At 32.7% G+C, this 24,625-nt stretch overlaps 1 protein-coding gene across 2 annotated transcripts in view; it reads left to right on the top strand.

Moving 5' to 3' along the window:
- The first annotated feature begins 1,521 nt into the window (after positions 1-1,521).
- Positions 1,522-24,625, top strand: part of LOC143085040 (cyclic nucleotide-binding domain-containing protein 2-like) — a 39,501-nt gene continuing 16,397 nt past the window's right edge. The window contains exons 1-6 of one of the 2 annotated variants that reach the window (XM_076261190.1): positions 1,522-1,652; positions 3,852-3,985; positions 19,797-19,879; positions 21,424-21,547; positions 22,221-22,295; positions 24,398-24,486. In XM_076261190.1, coding sequence (XP_076117305.1) covers positions 3,854-3,985; positions 19,797-19,879; positions 21,424-21,547; positions 22,221-22,295; positions 24,398-24,486 — 503 coding nt within the window. In that variant the 5' untranslated portion in view covers positions 1,522-1,652; positions 3,852-3,853. Of the gene's footprint in view, positions 1,653-3,442; positions 3,986-19,796; positions 19,880-21,423; positions 21,548-22,220; positions 22,296-24,397; positions 24,487-24,625 lie in introns of those variants that run through there. The other variant, XM_076261182.1, reaches the window with a different exon arrangement.

A 24,625-nucleotide genomic window follows, 5' to 3' on the forward strand; every position in this document is an offset into this window, starting at 1 on the left:
ATTGTAATGGTATAATATTTAAAACTCGTGTCTCATGCGTAATCACAAATGACGCTTATCTAGTAAAATACCTTGAAATAGAAATAAATCTTTAATTCGTTAAATCACGATTCTATTGACTTTGTCTACTATTTCTTCGGATACTGACCTGTTGTACCAGAAACTGGTCAGATGTTTGTCCGTATGCAGGGCAGGCTTTCGAAACACATTCAGACACAAATTTCAAACATATTCATAGAAAATATTAGTAAGCAAAGAGATAGCGGAATATACCAAACGAATACTCTGAGTCGAAGACTAGCTGACATAGACTGCGAAACACAACATAGAAAACTCACAATTGAGCAACAACAACCTCCTTAAAAACCGGGGAATTTTAGGGCATTGGGTTCGATCTCAGCTGCTCTGAACTGACAACCATCTCTTCCTTGATATATGGCTCTCTGTTAAGTACAAAAATCAATTAACTAAGGTATGCTGATTAGAAAAAGTATATTTATGCTGTTCACTTCTGTAAAAACGATTGGGATGAAATGAGATGATTAAAAAATTCAAATAACAAAAACCTTAATTTTTAGGAAAAATTCAAAACCCATCAAACGACCGGAAAACAACTGTCATGTTCCTGACTTGATACCAAATGGCCGAGTGGTCTATGTAGTCGAACTACTATATCACTAGCCTGTCAACACTTGGTTGTGAGTTCGAATTCCACATGTGTCAGTTGCGCCCGACTCCAATCATAATTGACCAGGATTGTCAGTTTTTCTGCAAAAGGTCGTAGTTCTCTCTGGGCACTCCGGCTTCCCCAACCAACGAAAACTGACCGCCACGAAATAGCACAACAAAAATACTGACAGTGGCGTTAAACACCAATCAATCAATCTATTAATCAACCTTCTTTGACTTACATTTTTGGATTACCCTTTTGTTACACCTGTCTTCCTTTATTCAGTATATATCCTACATTTTTTATGATAAAATAACTGTCGAATGACAAAAACATACAAAGAAATATGTTATCAATATAAGTTTCTACTCAAATGTGTGATTGTGTCACTTACCACGGCAAAAAGGTCACGTGGATAAGATTTTTATTCTAATGACTTATTAATAAAAACCAATAACTTGTCAAACATATTAATTATCAATTTTTGAAGTCTTTTATGTACTGAGGAAGAAAAAGTTATGTATTAGAAAACGAACATTGTTATCAAATTTCATATCTTTAAATATCGACTTTTAAAAATCTGAATATGTATTCAAACATAGAATGAAAATATTGAGTAGGGTTAAGACTAATTAAACACAACAGGTAATCATCAATAGTTATTTAAGTAATACATTTGTTGACAAAAACAGATTAAATTCCATATCATATCCCTCAACGATCGACTCCTTCATCAACAAGTTCACATTGAAATCACCTAAGTAAATTTACATTGACAATTGCAAACAATTTAGCTAAGCTACAATTATGTAAAATAAGATTAAAGACATGTTTGCTCTGAATAGAAGGTGTGCATATTCATAATTTCGTGGTAAATTAATCGGCTGAATACTTATACTTGCTTAGATCACAGTGTCTTCAACCTTATGAAGAACTAACACATGTATAGGTAAAACTCATTTTGCACTACACTCACCTATAGGTATGTATATTTGTTTCATCGTTCTTTTCTCATAATCTCGTATTTTAAGATACTATGCTAAAATATTTATTGAGCAGCTTTTTAATGATGTTATAGATTTTATTTTAAGTCAACTCGAATTCAAGTTAACCGCAAACATAAGGATATTATGTTAAAATAATAATAATTAAAAAAACAATAATATTTTGAAATCATATGATAATGATGCTGACAATTTAACTAAATTTCTGACTTTGTTCGAGAACGGAAGTACTAAATTGTAAATGAAGTACTTCGATAGTTCAAGCTTAGTACAATGACCAAAGCGGGGTTTTTTGGGGGCTTACATTATTATCCGAAATTGACGGATATGCGTTACAAATAGCAACGAGATAGCACAGCATATAAAATGGTCTGTTGAAATTACATACCATAATCATGATTTTAATTTAGCACTACTATTATAACGTGAAATTACTTTAAATATTAGCATTTTGGTACAAAATTTATACTTATTGTTTTGTTTTTTTAAATCATTTTATATTTTATTTCATTCTTTCTCAAACATATTATATAAAAGTATTTTCCTTTGATACAAATGCAGTTTTTGCGTTCGTTCTTCCATCAGAACGTTAGATTACTGTTCATACTTCACCTATTCCGCGAACTGAATTTTCTTGAATTTTTCACCAAACCTTCATCTATTTTACGAAATATTATATAATAATTTAGTAATGCATTTTATGCATTTTATGCACTTAAATAGTTTAAATAATGTTTCTAAAATGTAAACCCAGTTGAAAAGTAAATCGTAATATTTACATATGATCGATATTTTATTCTTTTGAAATTATAAACGGTTATCGTTTTGAAATAAGACTATGTTTTTATAATCGTATGTTGAATATTTATTATACTTTTTTATTTTCTGAATGATCAAATATGACGAATGATTTCTATAAAACAAAATACCACCAAATAATTCAATATGTACATGTTATAAGTTTGTGAGAAGTATTTTGAACGAAAGGGAGAAAGAATTGGGGATTCTCTGTTTAACAAATAGAAAAATGCAATGCAATTGCGGTCAAGATTTAAGAGGGAACACTTCCCAAGAAGCAATAATGACTGGGCTCAATCCTTCATTTTTACCTATATTTTAAAACCAATATATATAAGCAATCATCAATTAAAGCCAGACAAAACCAGTTCACTTTTAATATATTTTAAAATTTACATCATACGCTATTGCTTATCTAATATGCATTATATGTTCCCAAACCCCTTTACACATCCTAATAATAGAAAAACATGTACGAAACATTGAGGTGAGCTGTAAAAGAAATTACCGGAGAGAGTTATTAAATTCATGAAAGAAATAAAGGAAAATCTTCGTACTTATATCAACTTTTTTCCAATAAATATGTTACCGAAATATGAGGCGTTCCTTTTGATGAATCATGCGAAAGTTTGGAAGGTTATTCAGTCATTTTGAGACAAAAAATATAATATTTAGGGTTAATCGTATTTAATCGCATAAGAAACAGTGCGCAAAATAACAATTACTTATTTATTAAGGATGTAATTGAATCTTTGATTATCAAAATGTTATTTTTACGAATTAAAGATTTCTTTGTGAGGTATCTTATGGGTTGTTTTCATAAGTGAGCTCTACGCTTAAACATGCAAACGTGTTTAATCTTTAATAAAATCTGTTTCTATTATTTGTAATACTTAAGTGTATGGTTATCATTTTTCACCTATTTTCAATGATTGATCGGGCTCAATTTTCGATAATTAAACAAGACAGATTTTAAATTCTTGTTACATTTTAAATAACCCCCAAGTTACTAAGATTTAATGTAAATCAAACAGTTAGTTAAAACTTCACTAATACTGAAGACGTTCTTTAATTGTCGAAAAAAATGGCAAGTAGAAAATCTAGATCGAGCAGTACGACTTCTGTTATTCTGGCTTCAACAAAATTTCGAAGATTTTCATCCTCACCGGAAAGGGAATGGCATTGGAGTTCTTCTACAATCGACCAACAACTAAAACGGAGATCAGCTACAGACATTGTAACTAACTCTCCCGAGAAAATAATCAATGAAAGCAAACCTAATAGCGGCAGTGCTCTAAAGAAGTTTAAGGGTGCTATACGGGCGACAATGCTCGTTGGTAATAGAAGAACATCTGATTCTGTTATGTTTAAATTTTTAGACATGTCTGATGATAAGCGAAGAGGAACTATTCATGGATCTCATGGAATTAATAGCAAACGTCGAAGTGGTGATACCTTATTGAAAGATTCTCGCCTGGTGTCATTTCTAAGTCGAAAATCGGAAGAAAGAAAGGTTAGATTTGACAAAATATAATAAGAAAAGATTTAGTGTCAATGTATATTAGCGTTTGTATTTGTTGCACTTCAGTGTTCCTGTTGTTCATTTGTTTTCCTCTTATATAGGCATGTAGTTGATGTGTTTCCCTCGGTTTTAGTTAGTGACCCGGATTTGTTTTCTCTCAATCAATATATGACTTTTGAACACCTGGATACTACTGTTGCCTTTATTTAGTTTCGAGAACTACTATTATTTACAAAATAACACTTCAAAAGTGGGGAAAAAAACATTCTAGTTTTCTATGATTTATTTAATTCGTATTATTATTTGGTGTGGTCCCTCATTTGAAATGTTCAGCGTCTCCAACTTTATAGTATTGTTGCATTTTGATGAAATATATTGTATTTATTGTAAGTCTAGTATTGCTACGAAACTACTGACCTTTTTCATTCCTGATTACTGTTACCACAATTTGATTAAACAGTTAAATAGTCTTTTAAATTAATTGATTGAAGAATATCAGACAAGAAGAAAAAAAAATCAATTTGGATTTGAATTTTCTCTTGAATGCACGATTCTCAAAATTCAGGTGAAATACGACACTGTATGACTTGTTCATATGATATTTGAATATAAACTCTTGCCGTCACGTTAAATTAATATACATAATATAAAGTTTCATTATGCTTCCCTTATTCTTTGTTCATTATTTCTCGAAATATGCTGTATGATTTATTTAGCGAATTGCTAGTAACGGAATAACGAAGACAAAAAACAAAGAAATGTTTCTTTGACTATTAGTTATTTCCAAAAATATCACAACACCATAGTAATATCTCCTATTTTCATACTGTTTCTATGTGTTTTTTTCCCCGAATAAAAACACCAAGAGAAATAGCAATAGACACCATTTTCTTAAAAGAAATCAATATATAAATTTGGCATGAAACATTCATTGTGCATATGGAAGCAGCAGTATACAGCCCGTAACAGAGAAGTGATCGAATTGATGTTTCTTTACCGTCAAAATTAGCTACGTTATCGATAAACTTAATGAGGTAGTGACCGAACTATTGGTACTTTAACGTTAAAAAGATTGACAATGCTGACAAACTTTCATGTGTCGATATTCAAGTTTAATACCGATAATATTGAAAATAATTCTAATAATATGAAACAAAATATGTCCATGCACCATTTCGATTGGGCGAAAAGTAGTCATTTCTTCAAAGTCAGAACAGAAAAAAAAAGTTTTATAGAAGGACGTCTTGATAGTATTTGTCTATAGGTTACACAAAGCTGGTTCTTAAAACGTTTGTATCAGGGAAAACATTTTTCTTTGACTTTCAAAACATGTAGGGGAAACGGATTTCCTAACCATTCACATATAATATTCCGTATATATTTCTGATTTTTTGTTCGATAACGTAAATTATACGACTTTTTTTATGACTACGTGAACGCCATTTATTTTTGCTGGTCTTTAGGAAGACAATTTACAATTGTGCAGTGAACGGAGGCACTTATACATAACCTTATAATTCTGTTTGGAAACAAAAATAAATTCTTAGTTTCTAAATAAACATGTATGAATATACATGTATTATATGTCGTGTACATGATTGGATTTTGCAGAGATAACTACCGAAGTATCATGGATTTCGAGGCTTTCATATTCAAGGTTTTGAATTCTACCCTTGTTGAAAACATGTGGAGACCTCTACAGTTCCTTAAAACATCAATTATCTTTTTGTAAATTGATTGCCGTCTCCCTGAACTTGCTAACACTTAAGTCATATCTTTTCATTTTCATATCCCCCCCCCCCCCTGTTTGTCTCTGTTTTCTTGATTGTTGGAACGATTAGTGGTATCTAACAATATTTACGAAAACTTTCTGAGCATTATGAATATTTCTTCTCTGTCGGATATGGATCATTACCAATGATAAAATGAAATGCCGTACATCACATCTTATAGAGGTTTAAATTTCAAATATTCGTCAATAACTTAAGATATAGAGCAATTTTGTCTTCAACATTTCAAATGTTAAAGGGTACATTTGTATTTTTACTTCGATTTGAAGGAAATTTATTTCAGATTTTTCTGTGACAAAGTACAAGCATGTCGGTATTGCAACAATGTATGATTGACATAATCCCGGGGACATAATAAACAGATAGGTATGAAAAAGAAAAGATATGGGGTATTCTGTATCAGACGAAAGAAAAACTTTTAGTGTTGAATCCAATAAATTAGTGCAAGCAGTATATAATATCTACATTGAGCAAATCGATGAGGTCATGTTTATTGTAGAAACGATGGATGCGACCCCGATATAGTCATGATCAATGTTATTCAATCAATGAGTATTTATGCTATTCAGTATTCATAATGAATTTATCTGAGTCGCAGTCATTGTTTCTGTGGTAGTAAACATAAAATCGATTCGCACTGCTAATAATCGGTGATTTCTAAAATTAAATGAACCTGGATACTGTGATGCAAATAATTCTTTATAACAACTTTCAAAGAAACAATGTATAAACTACAGCATGTACAGTGCAATTCGTTCTTATGTTGTATGTAAACGTAAGCTATATTTGCCTTTTCATGGAAACGAAAGTATAGAGATTACAGACGATATAAAGAATATATGAACGCTTTTATTTTCTTTTTAGTCACTGTGACAATTACCAATAAATCAAACATTGAACATTCCTGTCCCATTGAAGAACTCTCTCGTGTCTGATGTGGTTACTTCCCCCAAACTTAGAGAAACAGCAAATTTCAGATTTTCCTTAATGATAGTTTGAAATCGTTCTTGTTTCAAAACTATTTTTCGACTTCATGAAAACTGGCTCTGCCGCGCTGAGATCAGGCGAATAAACTGGCATAAAAATCAGTGTTACACCCATCGGCGCGAAGAAATTAGCAAGAGTTACCTCTGCCCGGTTCCTGTGTAGAGGTAAATTATCAACGATTATCGTATCCCCAGGAGCAATAACGGAGATTCCATTTTCCGTATTGGCATGCGATGCTTCTCCCATAAATTGTAAGTATGTGTTTGTATCGGATGTTCCGTCTACAAAGTTATGATACATTCTCCCATTTAGTCCGACGATCAAATTCAAGGTGACATTAGGATTCGGATGGTATCTTTCCACCTCCACACATCTTGTTCCAACTTCCGAATGGCCTCTAGTTCGATTAGCAACTGTGACCACATAACCCGATTCATCCATAAAAAGAATCTTATTTGCATCTAAAGTTTGTATATGATCGATGAAAGCTTGTGTGTAACGTAAATTTGCAGCAGTAAATCTCTCTGCCTTAGGCCGAGACACCTTTTTGAACGTCATATTCAGATCTTTTTTAATTACTCTGCAGATTGTCATTCGGGAAACACTATTATTGGCACAACAGAGTTGTGAAGAAGTTTTTCTCTCAATTCAGACAAACTAATAGTTGGTTTATCCATCTTCTTTGCAAGAATGTATTCTTTATCAGGATTTGATAATTTCGGTTGCAGTCCTTTGTGCGGTTTACACTTCACTTCTTTGTCTATACAGAACTGTTTCCACATTTTTCTCACGAAAAAAGCAGTCACCTTTAATTCCTCCGACACTTTTGAAAATGTACCCCTTGGTATTGTTTGGTTATCCGAATTACCACCATATTCTAAACATTTGTCAATAGTCAGTGTTCGAAAGTCATCTGATAATTTGAACCCTTGTTTAAATCTCCTTCCGTATTTGTTTTGTCTCTCCATGGCAAGGCGCAAATGTCAAAAGTAAACTATCAAATAAAGAATTAATGACCAAATCAATAAGGCGCTAAAAAATCTGTGTCCGGAATGAACCATTTATTTCGTTTAGGGGGAGAAAACAATACTTATAAGAAATTAAAAGGCATAAAACGAACGGACAAAGCTTAACCAAAAAATAGTAATAGCAATCGTCTAATGCATGGAAGTTGCCTTAGAGCATCAGGATTTTTTGCAAACAAATATCTTAAAAGGTTTTCAATTGTAGGACCTTGTCCGACGGCATTGTTTTTAACTCAACTTTGTTTGGCGATGCACATTCTGAATCAATGTGTGTTTGCATGTTTTGTAAGCAATATTTGTAATTCTTATTTAATAATTGGGTAAGATGAAATCAAATCACGTCGCTCTGGACTGCAAATTTGATGATTAAAATACATGTACATGTTCCAGGAAAGGACATGATTCGAAAAGAATTGATGTCGGCCCCAAAATTGAACTGATTAAGAGAAAACTGAAACTGTGCTGATTCAATACTCAAATGTTACTTTATAAAAGATCAATATCAGTTTGTTGATAAAATTTGCAAAGTTCGCTAAAATGGAGCTGTCAAATTTACATATTTTCCATGAGTTTTATAAATTCGCAGAATTCAAAACACAACAAAGAAACAATGTCTTGACCAGCAAAGACTATTTTTCTGTTGAGTAATATATTTTCTTTGATTTGACTCTCATATGGCGATTTTGAGGCACTTTGAAAATACCACAAAAATATGGGACCAAAATGTGGCCTTATCGAATCTACTCATTTGAAGATTTATTAAAGAAATCGCATCGAATAGTGTAGTTTTAATGTTTGTGATTTGATAATTTTGTACTCGGATACATAAAATAAAAAAAAAAATTAACATAAGACAATTGAAAATTTCATAAATCCCCAAATTTATTAAAGACTCTACAGTGGCCAGGCCGCCTGTGCTGTTGTTGTGATTTTCTTAAAAGTCCTTCAACATCAAATTCAAATAAAAACTTTCTGCCAACCAAGATAGTCGCAACGTCCGAACTTTGTTTAACATAGGACCATGTGAGTTATTCATTAAAAAAATCTTTTTATCTGGAAATTTTTAATAAATTAGAACTAATCTCAGGTGTAATGATCATTTGGTGGGTGCTAATAAGAATTGTATTCGACGACCTTGCACACCCAACTGGACGGCCACTACTGTCGAATCCTAGCTTAACATACATGTAGGTACCTTTTGAAAATTCGTTAAAATTTTTATTGTCTAGATTTATTTTCTTAATTGAAACCAAACTTTTGTGGAATGACTATAGGATGGGTACCTCTGATTTTGTATCCGGTGATCCCGCCCACCAATAAGGATGGCCGCCATGTCCGAACTTTGATTCATATATAGGACCCTATGGGAAATTACTAATAACCTTAGGGGGGGGGGGGTGGCTTGGTATTTTCCTAAAAAATATATGAAGCAAGATTTCCACCATGTAACTCAAAAAAACTAATGTTATAGCGAAGAAAAATAATTATTTGCCGCGCAGTTAAAAGAGTACAAAAATTTTCGCGCGCTACTCTCAAAAAAATATTCTCTTTCGACAAAAAATCAAGCCTCTCCCCCCTTAACCCTTTTCAATTAAATGTTAAGAATTGAACATAACCGAAGGACGATGACAACCATTTGACTTTCTCACAAGGGCCGGGTATATTTTCTCCTATCTTGAACTGGATTAAAAAGAAATGGATGAAGTCTCAAACTATAGTCAACAGAGGCCTACAAGAAGGACCCCCCTATACCTTTTAAATCCTATGTTTTTTCTTATTCTGAACACAAATTGACAAAAAAACTTTATGTAACAGTTTTTTTTCCTTGGAGGGGATGGGATTGGTTACCACTATTTTCATGTGACCTGTACAATACTGCTACCATAAACCTCCTGTACTTATTTGAACATTTATACCCCGAGTATAAGAAAATTGATTTCAGTCCGGGGAGCGTCTGATCAAAATTCTAAACAGTCAACAGAAAATCTAATTGTATGATTATCTTGCATCGCCAAAATTATATCCATATTTGATTTTTTTTTCTCTATCAATTCAATTCATTTAAATAAACACCCCCACGTCTATATAATGGACTGTTCTACTGACTTCAAAGGGGCTAGACACCGTTAACTTAACATCTGTTCACTTTAAGTTACGACAAGATGGATACCGTGAGAACGCCAAAACGCTTGTCCATTGAGGATTTTTTGTCTTCCGTAACTACTGATCTCCTTCAGTATGTTCCAGATTTAAGGAGGCTTGGATTCACAACTTCATACTACATGAAGTTTTTTCAAGAAAAGGATATTAATGAATTTGCGTCAACTGTTCCCGAGGCACACAAGAGAAATCTACTAAATATGGCAGCAAAGCAGAGAACTCCAAACTCTCACCTCGGACTAGACTGTGACATTTTCAAAGACCGAGAGACGGTGAAGACAAAGAAGGCATTATTCGCGCCAGTGAATGATAACAGCCTACATGGCCTTGGTCAATATGCTGTGGATACCAAATGTGAAGACGAAAACACTTTCGTTTACAAAACCCCACTTCAGGAAGAAATGGCTACTTTAGAAGACGAAACTCGTGTTAAACAAGTTGAATTAGAGAGTGCCACTGAATTTCTGGAATCACTTACTGCAAAATTTAGTAACCCTCTTATTAATGGGGACAGGAGTCGACAGCAATGCGGATTGTGTCACATGCGTAGTGGACATACTAAAAGAAATTGTCCTCAGGGGCCGTGTGTATCGGCAATGCAGTGCAACGACATAGATAAGCATCCACAAGAGAAGAAACAAGTAAACGACGCTGCCGAAAGTAAAAGACAGATAGAAAAGGATCTCAGCAAATTTCAGACCGATTTAAAGGCTAAACAGCTGCTAGAGAAGCAAGTGTCGTCATCTTTCATAAGTGTCATCACACCACATTTAGTCAATTCCAACCCTGATGATTACACTTTCAGAAGTAATAGAGAAAACGGAAGACTCTTGAAGTCTCAAAAGATAAATTGTCACAGCTACATCCTTGAGCAACATTACAAAGGGAAAATTCCGTTGGATCTGGAAAGGGAGCGAAAGAATTTCCCCCAAATCATCGAAGAATACTTTAATAAGTTCAAGAAACTAGGAAAAAAAGACGTTCGACAAAATGACCCAGTTAGGAAAATCCAACGTTTAATGTAAAGTTTCCGAAGTTTGGTGACGAATGCTACAATTCAGCTAATACACGACAGGCGCCTACATCTCACACTTTTCCCAATCCGGAAAGTCCTGATCCAAGTAATGGTAGAACACCTGAAAATTGTAACCCTCCTACTGGTTTTTATAACCCACCACATACCCCAAATGACACAAACTTTGCATACATGTATGGCTACCAGGCTCAGGGTTCTCAAAATTCGACAGTGCCCAATTCAAACTTTGAGGAAAGAAGTTGTGGAAATCAGAACAATTTTTGGCCTGAAGAAAAGGTTTATTATCATCTTTGAATTACCTAACGTGCCGTGGGAAAATAATGATCGTCGAAGGATTTTTTATTTGATTTTTTGATTTTTTAATGTGTATTAATTCACCGGGAGTGACCGGTGACATATTCTGCAAGAGTTTAAAGAATAATTTGAAAATTAATATGTGATTTTAATTTTTTTGAAAATTGATCACTTTTGTTTAGTAAGAATATATTGTTAAATGTCTGTTTATTTCTTCTTGAACATGAAAAAGAAAAAATATGGGGTAAATGTCAGAGAACACACTCTGACCACGAGAAAAAAAAATCAAATCTTAAAGTCTCCACAAGACCTTCAACAATATAAAAAAGAAGATGAGGTATGATTGCCAATGAGACAACTATCCACAAAAGACCAAAATGACACAAACATTAACAATTATAGGTCACCGTACGGTCTTCAACAATGAGCAAAGCCCATACCGCATATAGTCAGCTATAAAAGGCCCCGATAAGACAATGTAAAACAATTCAAGCGAGAAAAATAACGGCCTTATTTATGTAAAAAAATGAACGAAAAACAAATATGTAACACATAAACAAACGACAACCACTGAATTACAGGCTCCTGACTTGGGACAGGCACATACATAAATAATGTGGCGGGGTTAAACATGTTAGCGGGAAACAAGGTTGGAATTCCAATCCTTGTGAAAAGCTCTAAATCGTCTCAAATAAATAAACGTGTATGCCTAAAATTTACCTGCTCTTACCTGCTGTACATGTAACAAAACATTCAACTCAAAACAACGAAGACAAACCTATGACCACAATTCCTGACTTGGGACAGGCACAGGAGTTGAACTAGTTTAGTGGTATGCCAACCCTCCCCAACAAGTGGTAAAAGGAAAAATCAATAAAAACAAAAGCAGTAACAGACGAATTACAAAAATCACACAGAAATTCACCCAATCTACTTTTTGATAAAGAAATATGGGTTAACAGATATTTGTCATTTCTAACTGAATATTCGTTTATACATGGATGGTTAGACTGCACGCAATTATATATCACAAAAGTAAATACACCAAATACACCTAAAAACATGACCCAGTAGGAAAACCTTTTCAATTATCTTGATTCGAGCGTCACTGACGAGTCTTAAATAGAAGAAACGCGAGTCTTGCATACTAAATTTAGGTCTTGTACTTTTATGACTTATATTTAGCATTGTAAACTGACATCAGATTTTCATTGGCAAGAATAGGAACAAGAACGAAAATTGGAATTGGCTGGGGGAAGCTGTACATGTGGGGTAGACCAAACTTTATATTCGTAAAATCAAAGCTATATCGTTAGAACGAAACATTTTCATTGCTTAAAAATAGGTGTCAGGGGATCGCACTCCCATGTCTTTGATCTAGGAAGTTTTGGCTACAAACAAAACATGTATTTCATTAAACAAGTGCAGTCCTCTCAATAATAGTATACAGTTTGGTATTTTCATGCACAGAAATTTTGAAGATATGAATACTTGTTAAATGTTTGGAATAATTCATTGCATTGTATACCGAGTACTATTAATTCATTTTAGACGCGGTATTTCTAATGAAAAATGTACTCTATAGCTGACAAAGAAGTGTGAACATTTTGCATTTATACTTCCACGGCCCACCGTGCTTGTGTAAATGAAACAACTGATTAAATAGGAACCACATTTTGAAAGAATCTTGATCGTTTCAAGCGAGTTCTTGAAAATGTTTGGTCGCCACGCTGAAATAAAATTTTGCAAAAGTCCTTTTTTAAGCCACTTGCCAAATCTCGACATATCTGCTGAAATTACACTTGATTAGTCTCCTTCAAACGTTGAATCCAGCGACTTCGATCCTCAACCAAGACGATTGCCATTAGGCAGCTTAGTTTAACATCTGACCTTCTTTTCTGAAAAAAAGGCACTATCCAAGGCCAAATATGTTGTCAAAAATTCTTACTTTTGAAATCCAGAATGTACACGTGACACGGGTTATGTTCTTCTCATATATTTTATGACAGTATGATACTAAACCCCTAACGGGAGGGATTGTACCTGATATTCATATGATGAAGACATAATCTTTCAATCAGTTTAATTGAGGTCTGGAGCTGGCATGTCAGTTAACTGCTAGTAGTCTGTTGTTATTTATGTATTATTGTCATTTTATTTATTTTCTTTTGTTACATCTTTTGACATCAGACTCGGACTTCTCTTGAACTGAATTTTAATGTGCGTATTGTTATTCTTTTACTTTTCTACATTGGCTAGAGGTATAGGGGGAGGGTTGAGATCTCATAAACATGTTTAACCCCGCCGCAATTTTGCGCCTGTCCCAAGTCAGGAGCCTCTGGCCTTTGTTAGTCTTGTATGATTTTAAATTTTAGTTTCTTGTGTATAATTCGGAGTTTAGTATGACGTCCATTATCACTGTACTATTATGCATATTTTAGGGGCCAGCTGAAGGACACCTACGGGTGCGGGAATTCTCGCTACATTGAAGACCCATTGGTTGCCTTCGGCTGTTGTTTGCTCTATGGTCGGGTGGTTGTCGCTTTGACATATTCACCATTTCCTTTCTCAATTTTAATTTTACATATAAAAAGTAAGATGTGGTATTATTGCCAATGAGACAACTATCCACAAAAGACCAAAATGACACAAACATTAACAACTATAGGTAACCGTACGGCCTTCAACAATGAGCAAAGCCCATACCGCATAGTCAGCTATAAAAGGCCCCGATAAGACATTGTAAAACAATTCAAACGAGAAGGGTTAGGTATGCTTTTCTTAAAACCTGAGTTAATTCTGACTTCGTATCATTATTACCAGAGACCCTTTATCAAGAAATAAAGCTGGGATTATCTTTTTGTTGGTAAAGTGGAATTTTAATGTCCCGGATTGTCAGGTCTCGAAATTTAGGACGTGAAAAAGCCCGCCTGAACTTTGGTTTTTAAATCTTTTTTTTTTCATGTAGAACGGTGTGAATTATTCAGCTTGAAGCAAGAAAACTCTTCAATCAAACGAAGGAATCTCTGGTGTTAATTTACCAATTTTTGTCGAAATACACATATACATTTCCTCTTAACCGCGTTAATTGAACAACTTAGTGCTAACACACATCTGCTAAGGCACGAAACATTTGATTTTCAGGAGAGGAAAAGGGGGATATATAGTTATATATCTCAGGATATTTTAATAACCGCTTCGCTGGTCAGATTTTTATGCCCACATCTTTAGGCGATTTGGCATTAAGATTTACCCTTGTCTGTACGTCCGGTCTATGAATTTTTTGTCAAATATATGTCGGATTGGTTTGATATTTGGTCTGAAGCTTTATCAAGGTGAAAAGTACCGTGTCTCCCCTTTTCAGGTCTGTCATTTGTCTAATTCCTGTTTGGCGGGGGCATCTGTGTCTCATAGACACATTTTCTATTAAAGTTTATACAGGAAAATTTTGTTGACAATTTTTTTTTCATATGACAAAATATTGAGGCAGCAGATTTTTTAAGTCAAAATCAGGGTCAGAATATTGTTTTCTAAAAACTACCAGGCCCGTTCCTCCATGAAAATAAAATGGTCCGTGGCAAAAATAAAAAATTCCCACATGTTCAACTTCAAAATTTGACCAGATTCTATTCTTAACTGTCGGATAATATACTAGGATAACATAGAAAATGTCCTGTATGGGACGATTCTGTACTCATTCTTCACGCGTAGTTGGGTAAAGATTTTATTGAGGTCGCACTAACTGTTTGTACAGCTAAGATCAGTTACATGTAACGTGATCTCGTCGATTCGCACGACGAAGCCATTGTTTATGACAGAACACACATTCTAGATTATGTATTTTTGTTTCCGTCAGTTCGAAAGTATTTGATCATATCAACTCCTTTGTATTTCATAATAATTATGTTTCATGAAAAAAAACATAATTATGCTCGATTGAATAATGATTTCCTCGTAACAAATGATAGATCCCGTATTTGCTCCTTTACCGTTAAAATGAAAATTCCAATGACAGAGGAGGTTGATTATAAAAAATGTTACTGTTTTAAAAAAAAACTTCGACTTAAACAATGAAAACTTACTTACACGTTGGACATGAAATATTTTGTCGATGAAGAAAATTGAATTATGTCACTTCTGAAATAAGTTTGTCGATAACGTAATTTATTCTGACGGTAAAGAAACGCCAATTCGATCACTTCTCTGTAGTATCGAGAACAACATTTTTATTGATTTTTTTCATCATTTTTGTTGAGTGTGTGATAAACAGCAAAAGTAGGCGAGACACTGGGTTCCATGGAACCCTTGCAAATTTTATAATAAATACCTATTTGTACAAGAATACTTTCTTTATAGAAGTATAGATCTGCTGGTTATAGATTGTTTTTATAACTCATTATTGTGACGACGCGCTATGAAATTCAGATTAATTTATAAATGAAGTTGTATATAAATTTTTGGTCATAAACACATATTTTTTAAACAGTTCGACGAGTGCGTCAATGTTACAGTAGTCTGTTTACTGTAAGTTACTAAGCTTGGCCCGATTCATCTGTCATTTATGGAAACTAATTCACCACTTTCTGAGACATTCATTTTTATTTCACCATCGGACATGGAGTACATTTGTTACTAAAGGAAAACTCTCAAATTACAGAAATTTGACATGATATACTGAAACTTTCTTATAATCAATTAAACGACTGCATTTCTTAGATATGTGATTTTTCATGGTCAAACTTTTTCATTGCTAACGGACATTTTGAGATTTTTTATTGTAAAACAATGGTGTTTTTTAAAGAAATCAAGATTCAAAATTTAGAACTTCACGAACATGTACAGGAAGCTGAACTATTGCACATCTATGTACTACTTAAAATTGTACTTCGATCTGTGGCGTCCTTAAAATGTGCTGACCGTCCTTAGATTTAATGTACGGAAATCTTTCGGTAAATTAAATTCAAATCCGAATGGAATGTTTCTGACACACACAAAGAGAAACCAGAATCTCTTGATGACCAAACGTAGGTACACGTTGGGGCGATTTAGAGCTTTTCAGAAGGAGTGAGATTCCATCCTTGTTGAAAGCCTTGTGGAGACCTCTAGATTTTTAAATTCCCTCCGTTTTCCTCATGGATGGAGTGTGGTCTCTCTGTAAATTACCGCATATCTTTTCATTTTCTATTTACCGAATGTTCCATGTGAAAATTTCCTTTGGATCATATCTGTTAAACATGTTAAACTGAATGTACAAAACAGGCTCAAGAAAAGGCGAAATTTCTTTTTCACACCCAAACTAGAAATCCATTTTTTTTCTAATAGAGCACCTTACATTATCGTCGATGAGTTCAGGCATGTGAAAAATTATATAATCATACACAAGAAAGAAACTCTGAACAGGCTTTCAGTAATAATTTTTAACTATTTAATATTAAGTAAATATGAAAAAAAAAAATATCAACAAAATTTTCCCGTCTATACTGTACTAGAAAAAAGTTTGACATGTGAAACGGACGAAGACATATTCTAACAGAAGTACAAATACCAGTCCTCCCTTTTGTGTATACATATGAGAAAACATTTCAAAGTTATTGATTGAATTCAAATCCATCACACATACGGTGCACATTATAGTCCGAAAAAATAAAGGACTATATTCCTATCAAACACCTTTTTAATTGTTTACCAGTATATTTCTTATAGTTTTGGGTAAAATTGTAAAGGAAATAATACTATCAAGACGTCCTTCCATGAATCTTTTTCTTCTCTGGTCTGACTTTGAAGAAATGACTACTTTTCGCCCAATCCAAATGGTGCATGGACATATTTTGTTTCATATCATTAGAATTATTTTCAATATTTTCGGTATTAAATTTGATTATCGACACATGAAAGTTTGTCAGCATGGTCAATCTCTTTAACGTTAAAGTACCAATAGTTCGGTCACTACTCAATTAAGTTTGTCGATAACGTAGCTAATTTTGACGGTAAAGAAACATCAATTCGATCACTTCTCTGTTACGGGCTGTAGCTTAATCAAATAAATACTATGACTTTTATTTAAAAGTCTTCTCTTCAATTTTCTAAAACGGATCCAATGAACGTACAAGTAGCAAATCTTAATGTTTGTTCAAACAGTTTTTCTTAACTACACAAACATATTAGACTTACTTTTTAAAATTTATTATTCAGTGATCCATATCTGTTTTTTTATCGAGTTGTCCTCAACAAGTGTCAAATTAAACATTTTGTTTATAATAATATTTAGATTGTTTGATTGAAAATTTAACAGTAATCCGTAAAATACATACACTTAATGTAAGCAAGTTATCAAAATCTATATGAATTCATATGCATGTATGTGGTTAGCAGATTTTCAGTCATGATATTATGTCTTTTCATATCAGTTACTTAGGGATTTGAATTTTCACCGTAAATAATAATATTTTTTTTTACATTTGAGACCAGAGATACATTTCTCGTTTGTTTGTTGATTGTACATGTTTATATGTGTCTTCTCTCGTTGAATAAGTGCCTCATTGACGTATATTAAACTTTTATTTTCATATAAATCAATTGGCTCCTAAAAAAACGTATACTAATCAAAGCCTTATGATAGAGAAATAGGGAGGTTTTAAGAGATAGGATAACCAGTGATAAAACTATCCATCAGAGTCCAAATGCCGAACAGATCAGTGTTGTCTCTGTTAAAAAGAATTTAAAATGACACATGCTTATTTGTAATTTATTAATAGAAATTGTTCACAATCTAAAAGTTGTCAAATCCTACAGTTACTGGAATTTTAATACTGCAGTCTGCCAGAGTCTATATCATGTTCTTGAAATATTTTAGCAAACAAAATACATATTTCTATTTACAAAATTGCTAGATCTATATGTTTTTGTAAAATATTCCATCGGAGGACAACTCTTGATAACATACATTGATTTGTATCCAAATGCAGCTGTACTTCGATCATTAGTTTGAATTTGATGAAGGTCTTCTTCATTTTATTTTGAAAAATGCTGAAGATTTGCCAAAATGTGTTAACATTCATGTTTAGAGCCATCTTCAGGCTTCTTTAATTTAGTATTTTATTAAAAATATTATCAGATTCGAAGTACAAATATCAAGCCTGGAAACTGTGAATATTTTAATCGAAAAAGATTGAAAATAGCCCCATTGTGCTTCTATATGGGGTAATTTTCCCTACCTCGTCTTCCTTGCGTACATCAAACTATTTTTAATAAATTTATAAAAATATCTGAGTTATTTAGTTAAACGGCAAAAAATAAGCTTACTGTACAAATTTCTTAAACAAAACGATACATTAGGTTTTGTGAAGTAGGTGATCAAGTATATAAAAGTAAACTACTGGGATTGAGAATATCAATTAAAAAAATCATGTGTCCGAATCGCTTTTTAATTCACTTTCATCTAGAACGCACGAACTAAATACTTGAAGGACAGGGATGTATAAATAAGTAAACAATTTCGATTTTTTTTTTACTAAAATGGACCTTAATAATATAGCAAATTACATGTAAGGTTAACTTTTCTATGGGATTTGGAACCTTAGATTTTGAGGAAGTAGATTTTTTTTGCCAGAATCAAACCGACCAGACACAGACAAATAACTGTTGCAAAGTTCTTTGACGTGCAAAGAACGGTGATTTCCAAAACTAATCTCATTGTTTTTTAAGAAATAGGTTGTGAAAAGGATAAATTTATATAAATGTGCATAACACTTAAAGAACAGTCTGCAATGAAAACTCTTAAGTAACCCGACCCTGTCCTGTCATCTTGAGAACTCTCGTGCGATCACCTGTGTTTGTAATTTTAAATTTTAAACCATATCAAAAGCGTTTTTCTTTAAATCAAACAAAACGAAAAATTCGTTATCTCTTTATATAGTTTAACTTTGTATGAAATTAGGAATTTTACTATTAATAATATTTGTATCGTTTAATTTAATTACGTTCGATTTACTTCATTAAGTCGTTGTATAAACATATTTCACGATTTTCAAACTGAAGATTTAAACTTGAGATTAAAGTATTAAAATCCTATACATGAAGTAACATTCTCAAACGATAAACAGGTACATACAATCAATGGGCAAATTGTGTCGGCCTTTCACAACCAGAACTTAGTTAATTTAGACCTCCAACACAGCTTGTCCACTTGAACTGTACTTCACTATCTTCAAATCTGAACGACATCAATTTTTACATGTAACCTAAGCATGTACCCTATTAAGTTGAAATATTTGGCCTATTATACTAATGTTATTTGATTTGTTATGCATGTGGCAACACGCACACGTGAACAAATTTAACTATCCGCGTCTGCCTTTCTTTTTTTTAAAATTTTGGTTTAACTTTAAAAAAAAATCTGTTTTTATTTAATTTGTTTGAGTGGCACTTAATTGTACATTTTGTATAAACATTATTATTTAAAATTAACGTTCTTTGTGTATTTTCAACATATTTGTATTTTTGATTTTCAGAAACGGTTGATATTGAAGTTTAGAATAATAGCACGGTCCATTGGTTACATGATCCACTTGTGCCACAAAGTAATGGTGGACAAGTATGTATATATATAACAACAGCAAACATTCACTTCTATTCATATTATGACGACCATTTAAACGAAAGTGTGTCTAACAAGGGGAATCACAACATAATGACTTTTCTATGGGTGATTATGCAAAAACGATCCTTTTCATGCATTGCATATATTTATTATTGCTTTTATTCCATTCATTATTGAGCAAACGTGTGTAAATGACATAAGAAGTATAACAAATTCATCTAGCTAATCTTAATGTAATGTATTCATGAATTAATGTCATATATGATTTGTGTATCATGATATTAACCGTTTAACTATGAAATTAGCATGTTTTTAACACCAATGCAATGATTATCGTTAAAAGTACAAAAAACATAGAACGATGTTGAAGTTTGTAGGCAAAATAAGAAAATCTTTTGATGTATAAATACCAAAAATATTTAAAACAGAACAGTCAAAACCATATTAGCCAATGTTGCATGAGGAGTTTCAACCTTAAAATGTGACGAGCAAGCTTAAGATTGGCGGAGATTTTACTCAATACAAGAGATGCTATACACCTTACAAAAGAAATGTATTATGACGGAGAGTTTTAAAAGAGTCTTCTTATAACTAGACACTGCATATGCATTTGCGTTAAATTTTTACTACTGCTATTTTTTTTTCGTCCGTCGTCTGTCAGCTTTTACACAAATCTTCTCTAAAACTTCTGGGCCAAATTCAACCAAATTTGGCCACACTCATCATTGAGGTATCTAGTTTAAAAGTGTGTTCGATGACCAATCTGTCTACCAAGATGACCGCCATGGCTAAAAATGGCTGTGAGAAAGCGGTTAACCATAAAACAAGACAAAAATCCTTAAATTCAATATGATAGGGTTATTAGCTTTGATAAGACACGATTAACTAATAAGAACATGTGGCATCATTGCCAATACGATACAAATCAAATGACTTGCATTTATGAAATTAGACGTCATCGTACTGCCTTAAACAGTGAGCAAATCCCATACCGTAAATTAAGCTATAATAAAAGGCCCGGCTATGTCAATATGTGACAAAGTTGAATCGAATAAAAAAAACACAGGATAATTAAGGACAAAACAATACACGAAAACATATATAAAGGACAGCAACCGACAACAACCCCTAAAATAAAGACTCGATACTATGGAGTTGCTCATACATAATTTGGGAGGGTAGCTTACATATATATGTTTTCCATTTTTTTGGCAAGGGTGTCAGCACAACACGAGACCCATCTGCACAAATCTGTCGGGAATCACGTTCCTCACTAGATTGGCACTTAACACAATAAAAAATTTTTTTTAGAAAAAAGACACTAAGTACCGATCTTAGAGTACTCGCAGTAACAGTAAGCTATTCAAATGGAAGAACATGATAAATTAGTTAGTCGACATTGGCTTTTGAATTGAACTTTACGTCTGAGATAACTGATTAATTGCTGTTTTCTTAAATTTGATAAGCATAGAAATAATAAAGTAAACGTAACCTATTTTAATAGCCATAGATCTAGCTTCTTTTTTTTTCATTTGAAGTGAGGAGTCCATAACATATCGAGCTGAGATGATGAAATTAACAGAACAGCTTGCGGCGGCAGATGGCGGACAAGTTCCCTGTGTAAACCGAATAGATACCTCATATTATAAAGCTAATAAACAGGTGAGATTGTTATATTTTTTCAAGTTTTAATAAACAGCAGTGAATATTTGGTTAAAATAAAACCCATTCCAACCAATGATAATTATATACGATATTTATTTAGGTATACATCTTTTACATAAAATTGACAATCAAGATTGAGCTTCAGGTTGAGGTCTCCAGGTGTTCAGTTGATTATGAAAAGATATGCTTTAGTTATCATAAAAAATGAAACAAAATAGTTCATGAATAACCAAAAAATCACGAGCGACACACACAAAAACACCAACATGTCAATATACATGTACTTCTTTAACAAGAGACTTTATTAATTTGTAAAGGTGTTTAAAATCCAAACAACAAGAATAAAATATTAAACAAATAAACGAGTTCAGGATAAAACCTAAAAATTCCGATCAAGCCAATCTTTTATTTACCACTCATTGGCCATGAGGACAATTAAAAACTAGTGAATGGAAAAATATTAACCATTATATTTATCATGATGGTATCTTAAAATATGATATCCAGCGGTATACCATTTCCAATCACAATTTGTATGTGATATATTTTTAAACTGTCATGCAATACTTCATTACGAAATGAGAGAAAAGTATTTTGAAAGCTTCGCGCGAACTATTCCAGTTTTCTTTTATCTGCAATTCAAAATATTTTTTAATTCTTTACGTTTCAGATGAGAATGTCACAAGAAGGAAAACGAATTTTATCAAAACTCCCGAAACACAGATCAGAAAAAGAAATACAATATGTGAGTTCATTTGTTAGGAAACTGTATGTGTCTCGTCACTTAGTGTTTGTCAACTGTGCTTGGCGTTCGTCGCCCGTGCTCGTCCATAATCGTCGTCAGTTAACGTATACAATCATCACTGTGATTTTTAGTTTTAAAATGTGTCCGATGACCTTGTCTGTCAACCAACATGGCCGACATGACTAGAAATCAAACATGCAAATGATATAGACTTAGGTGAGCGAAACATGCTCTTCAGTGCATTTTGGGTTGCTTCAACTAGTTTCATAAAAGGGTTTTGAAAGCACTTGTAATAGCTCGTTTATTTTACGAAGACAGCATAATTCTTATTGGCTACATCATAATACTGAAGTCTACCGAGTTTATATTTTATTTATATTTATGACGATGAATTGAAAGCACGCCGGAATTCTACAATAGTAAAAATAGAAACTTGCGCGTAATTTTACAATATAAAACGAGGCCACTTTGTCATAATGGGAAAATGGGACAGATTTCAAACAAACTGATCAAATGATACATAGTATGACATTTCATTAATGTAAATAATTTATTCTGCTAAAGTATTGTGCTTGTCATATCTCTTATTCCAATTTGATTTCTACTAATCTTTCTTGTCATCCGTTTTAATAAAACTTCCGTTAACTTTAAATTCATCTTAATTCGCAAATTATATTTTTTTTAACTAATACACAATTAAAAACTGATTCAATAATGAAAGTTTTAAATATCGATTGTACGGAACCTTAGATACCCCACATACGACTTGAACTGACAAAAAAAATGATATATCATAAAAATATTATGTTTCTTTTTGCAAGGACGCCTGCGTGCGAACATAAGAATACTTAGACAATCAGACCTCAAAGTTACATATAATTGTCGTTAGTGAAGACTTATTAGTCTTTGAGGCTGTCAATTTATGTCAAAATCGTCTTTTGGAATCGAATGTTTTATTGTTTTTGAAACAGGATTTCTTCATTTTTTGGCTTTGGCTTTGAAGCAGCTTTCAGTAAATACGACTCTCGTATGTCGATACTCTGTGTCATATTCTGTTGAGTCAGTATCCTCTAACTCAGTAATTTTTGTATGTTGTTGTTTACAATATTTGTTTAAGGATGTTCGCTTGTAATGTTTTGGAATTTTTGTCAAAAATTTTGCCTATTAATCACAATTTTTTTCTTTATAATCTTTAACATGTATAATTATAAGCAATTTGTTAAATTCTTATAAAATCCTTGTTATTATTATTATAATAGTTTTTGAGCACTTAAACTCGTCAATGATAAAGCTATGCCTGAAAATCCAACATTTTCCTGCCAAAATTTCAATGGCTAATATCTTGAAAACAAGCACATTGACATAATTATACTTTGTTTTGCTATTTTGGTTCCTTTATCGTTTCTCTTTTGAATTGTTTTACATCTTTTCATCTCAGGACCTTTTATAGCTGACTATGCGGTACCGTATTTGTTTTGCTCATTGTTGAAGGTAACCTGTAAATGTTTACCTCCTGGTTCTTTGGTCTTTATTAGAAAATTTTATGAGAAATAACGTATTTAGGTTGTCTTTTTTTAAAGAGAAATAATGATTTTTATATTTACAAATTATCAGGTTTCTGAATTCATACTGGTAATTAAAATCTCACTCTTTTAAGGAAAAGTACTATTCTTTTTGTGTCATTAGATGATGGAGGTGTATAAAGTGTGGGCGTTTATTATCAAATAGATATTTATGAATTGACTTTGTTAAAACGTGGACAGCTCACAATGGGCTGAGAATTGATGGGATAGACACGTATTTATAGGTCAGTGTTTCCTGGGGAGAAAAAACATTAACGAGATAAAAATTAAAACATGTAAACACACATTTATCACTAAATCGACAAAAAAATAAGCATAATATCAACGACCGAATAATAGTAATTTTATTCAAATTTTAATAGTAGGATTGACTTTTGACACATTTCCATTACAATCTAGACACCATCTTTGAAAAGAGCGACAATTTGATTTTGTTCCCGGAAATACATATTTCATGTTATATGTTATAATAATTAATAAATATCAAAATCCTAAGATAATTTTCTTGTTGACTTTCAGGCTACGATAGCACTACGTAATGTGAAAACAATAGCGGATTATCCTCTACATATTCAACAACAATTTGCCATGTACGGTTTCTATGAGAAGTGAGTTGAAATATGAATAAACATAAAGACCCATTATATCTCCTCTTTTCTTGAATAGTACGCCTACAGTTATCTTATTTTGTTTCAATTACAAAAAAAGTATCCATTTGTATTCACCTGTCCTCAACAAATGTTCATT

Source organism: Mytilus galloprovincialis, chromosome 1 (assembly GCF_965363235.1).
Source record: "Mytilus galloprovincialis chromosome 1, xbMytGall1.hap1.1, whole genome shotgun sequence".
Taxonomy (NCBI): Eukaryota; Metazoa; Mollusca; class Bivalvia; order Mytilida; family Mytilidae; genus Mytilus; species Mytilus galloprovincialis.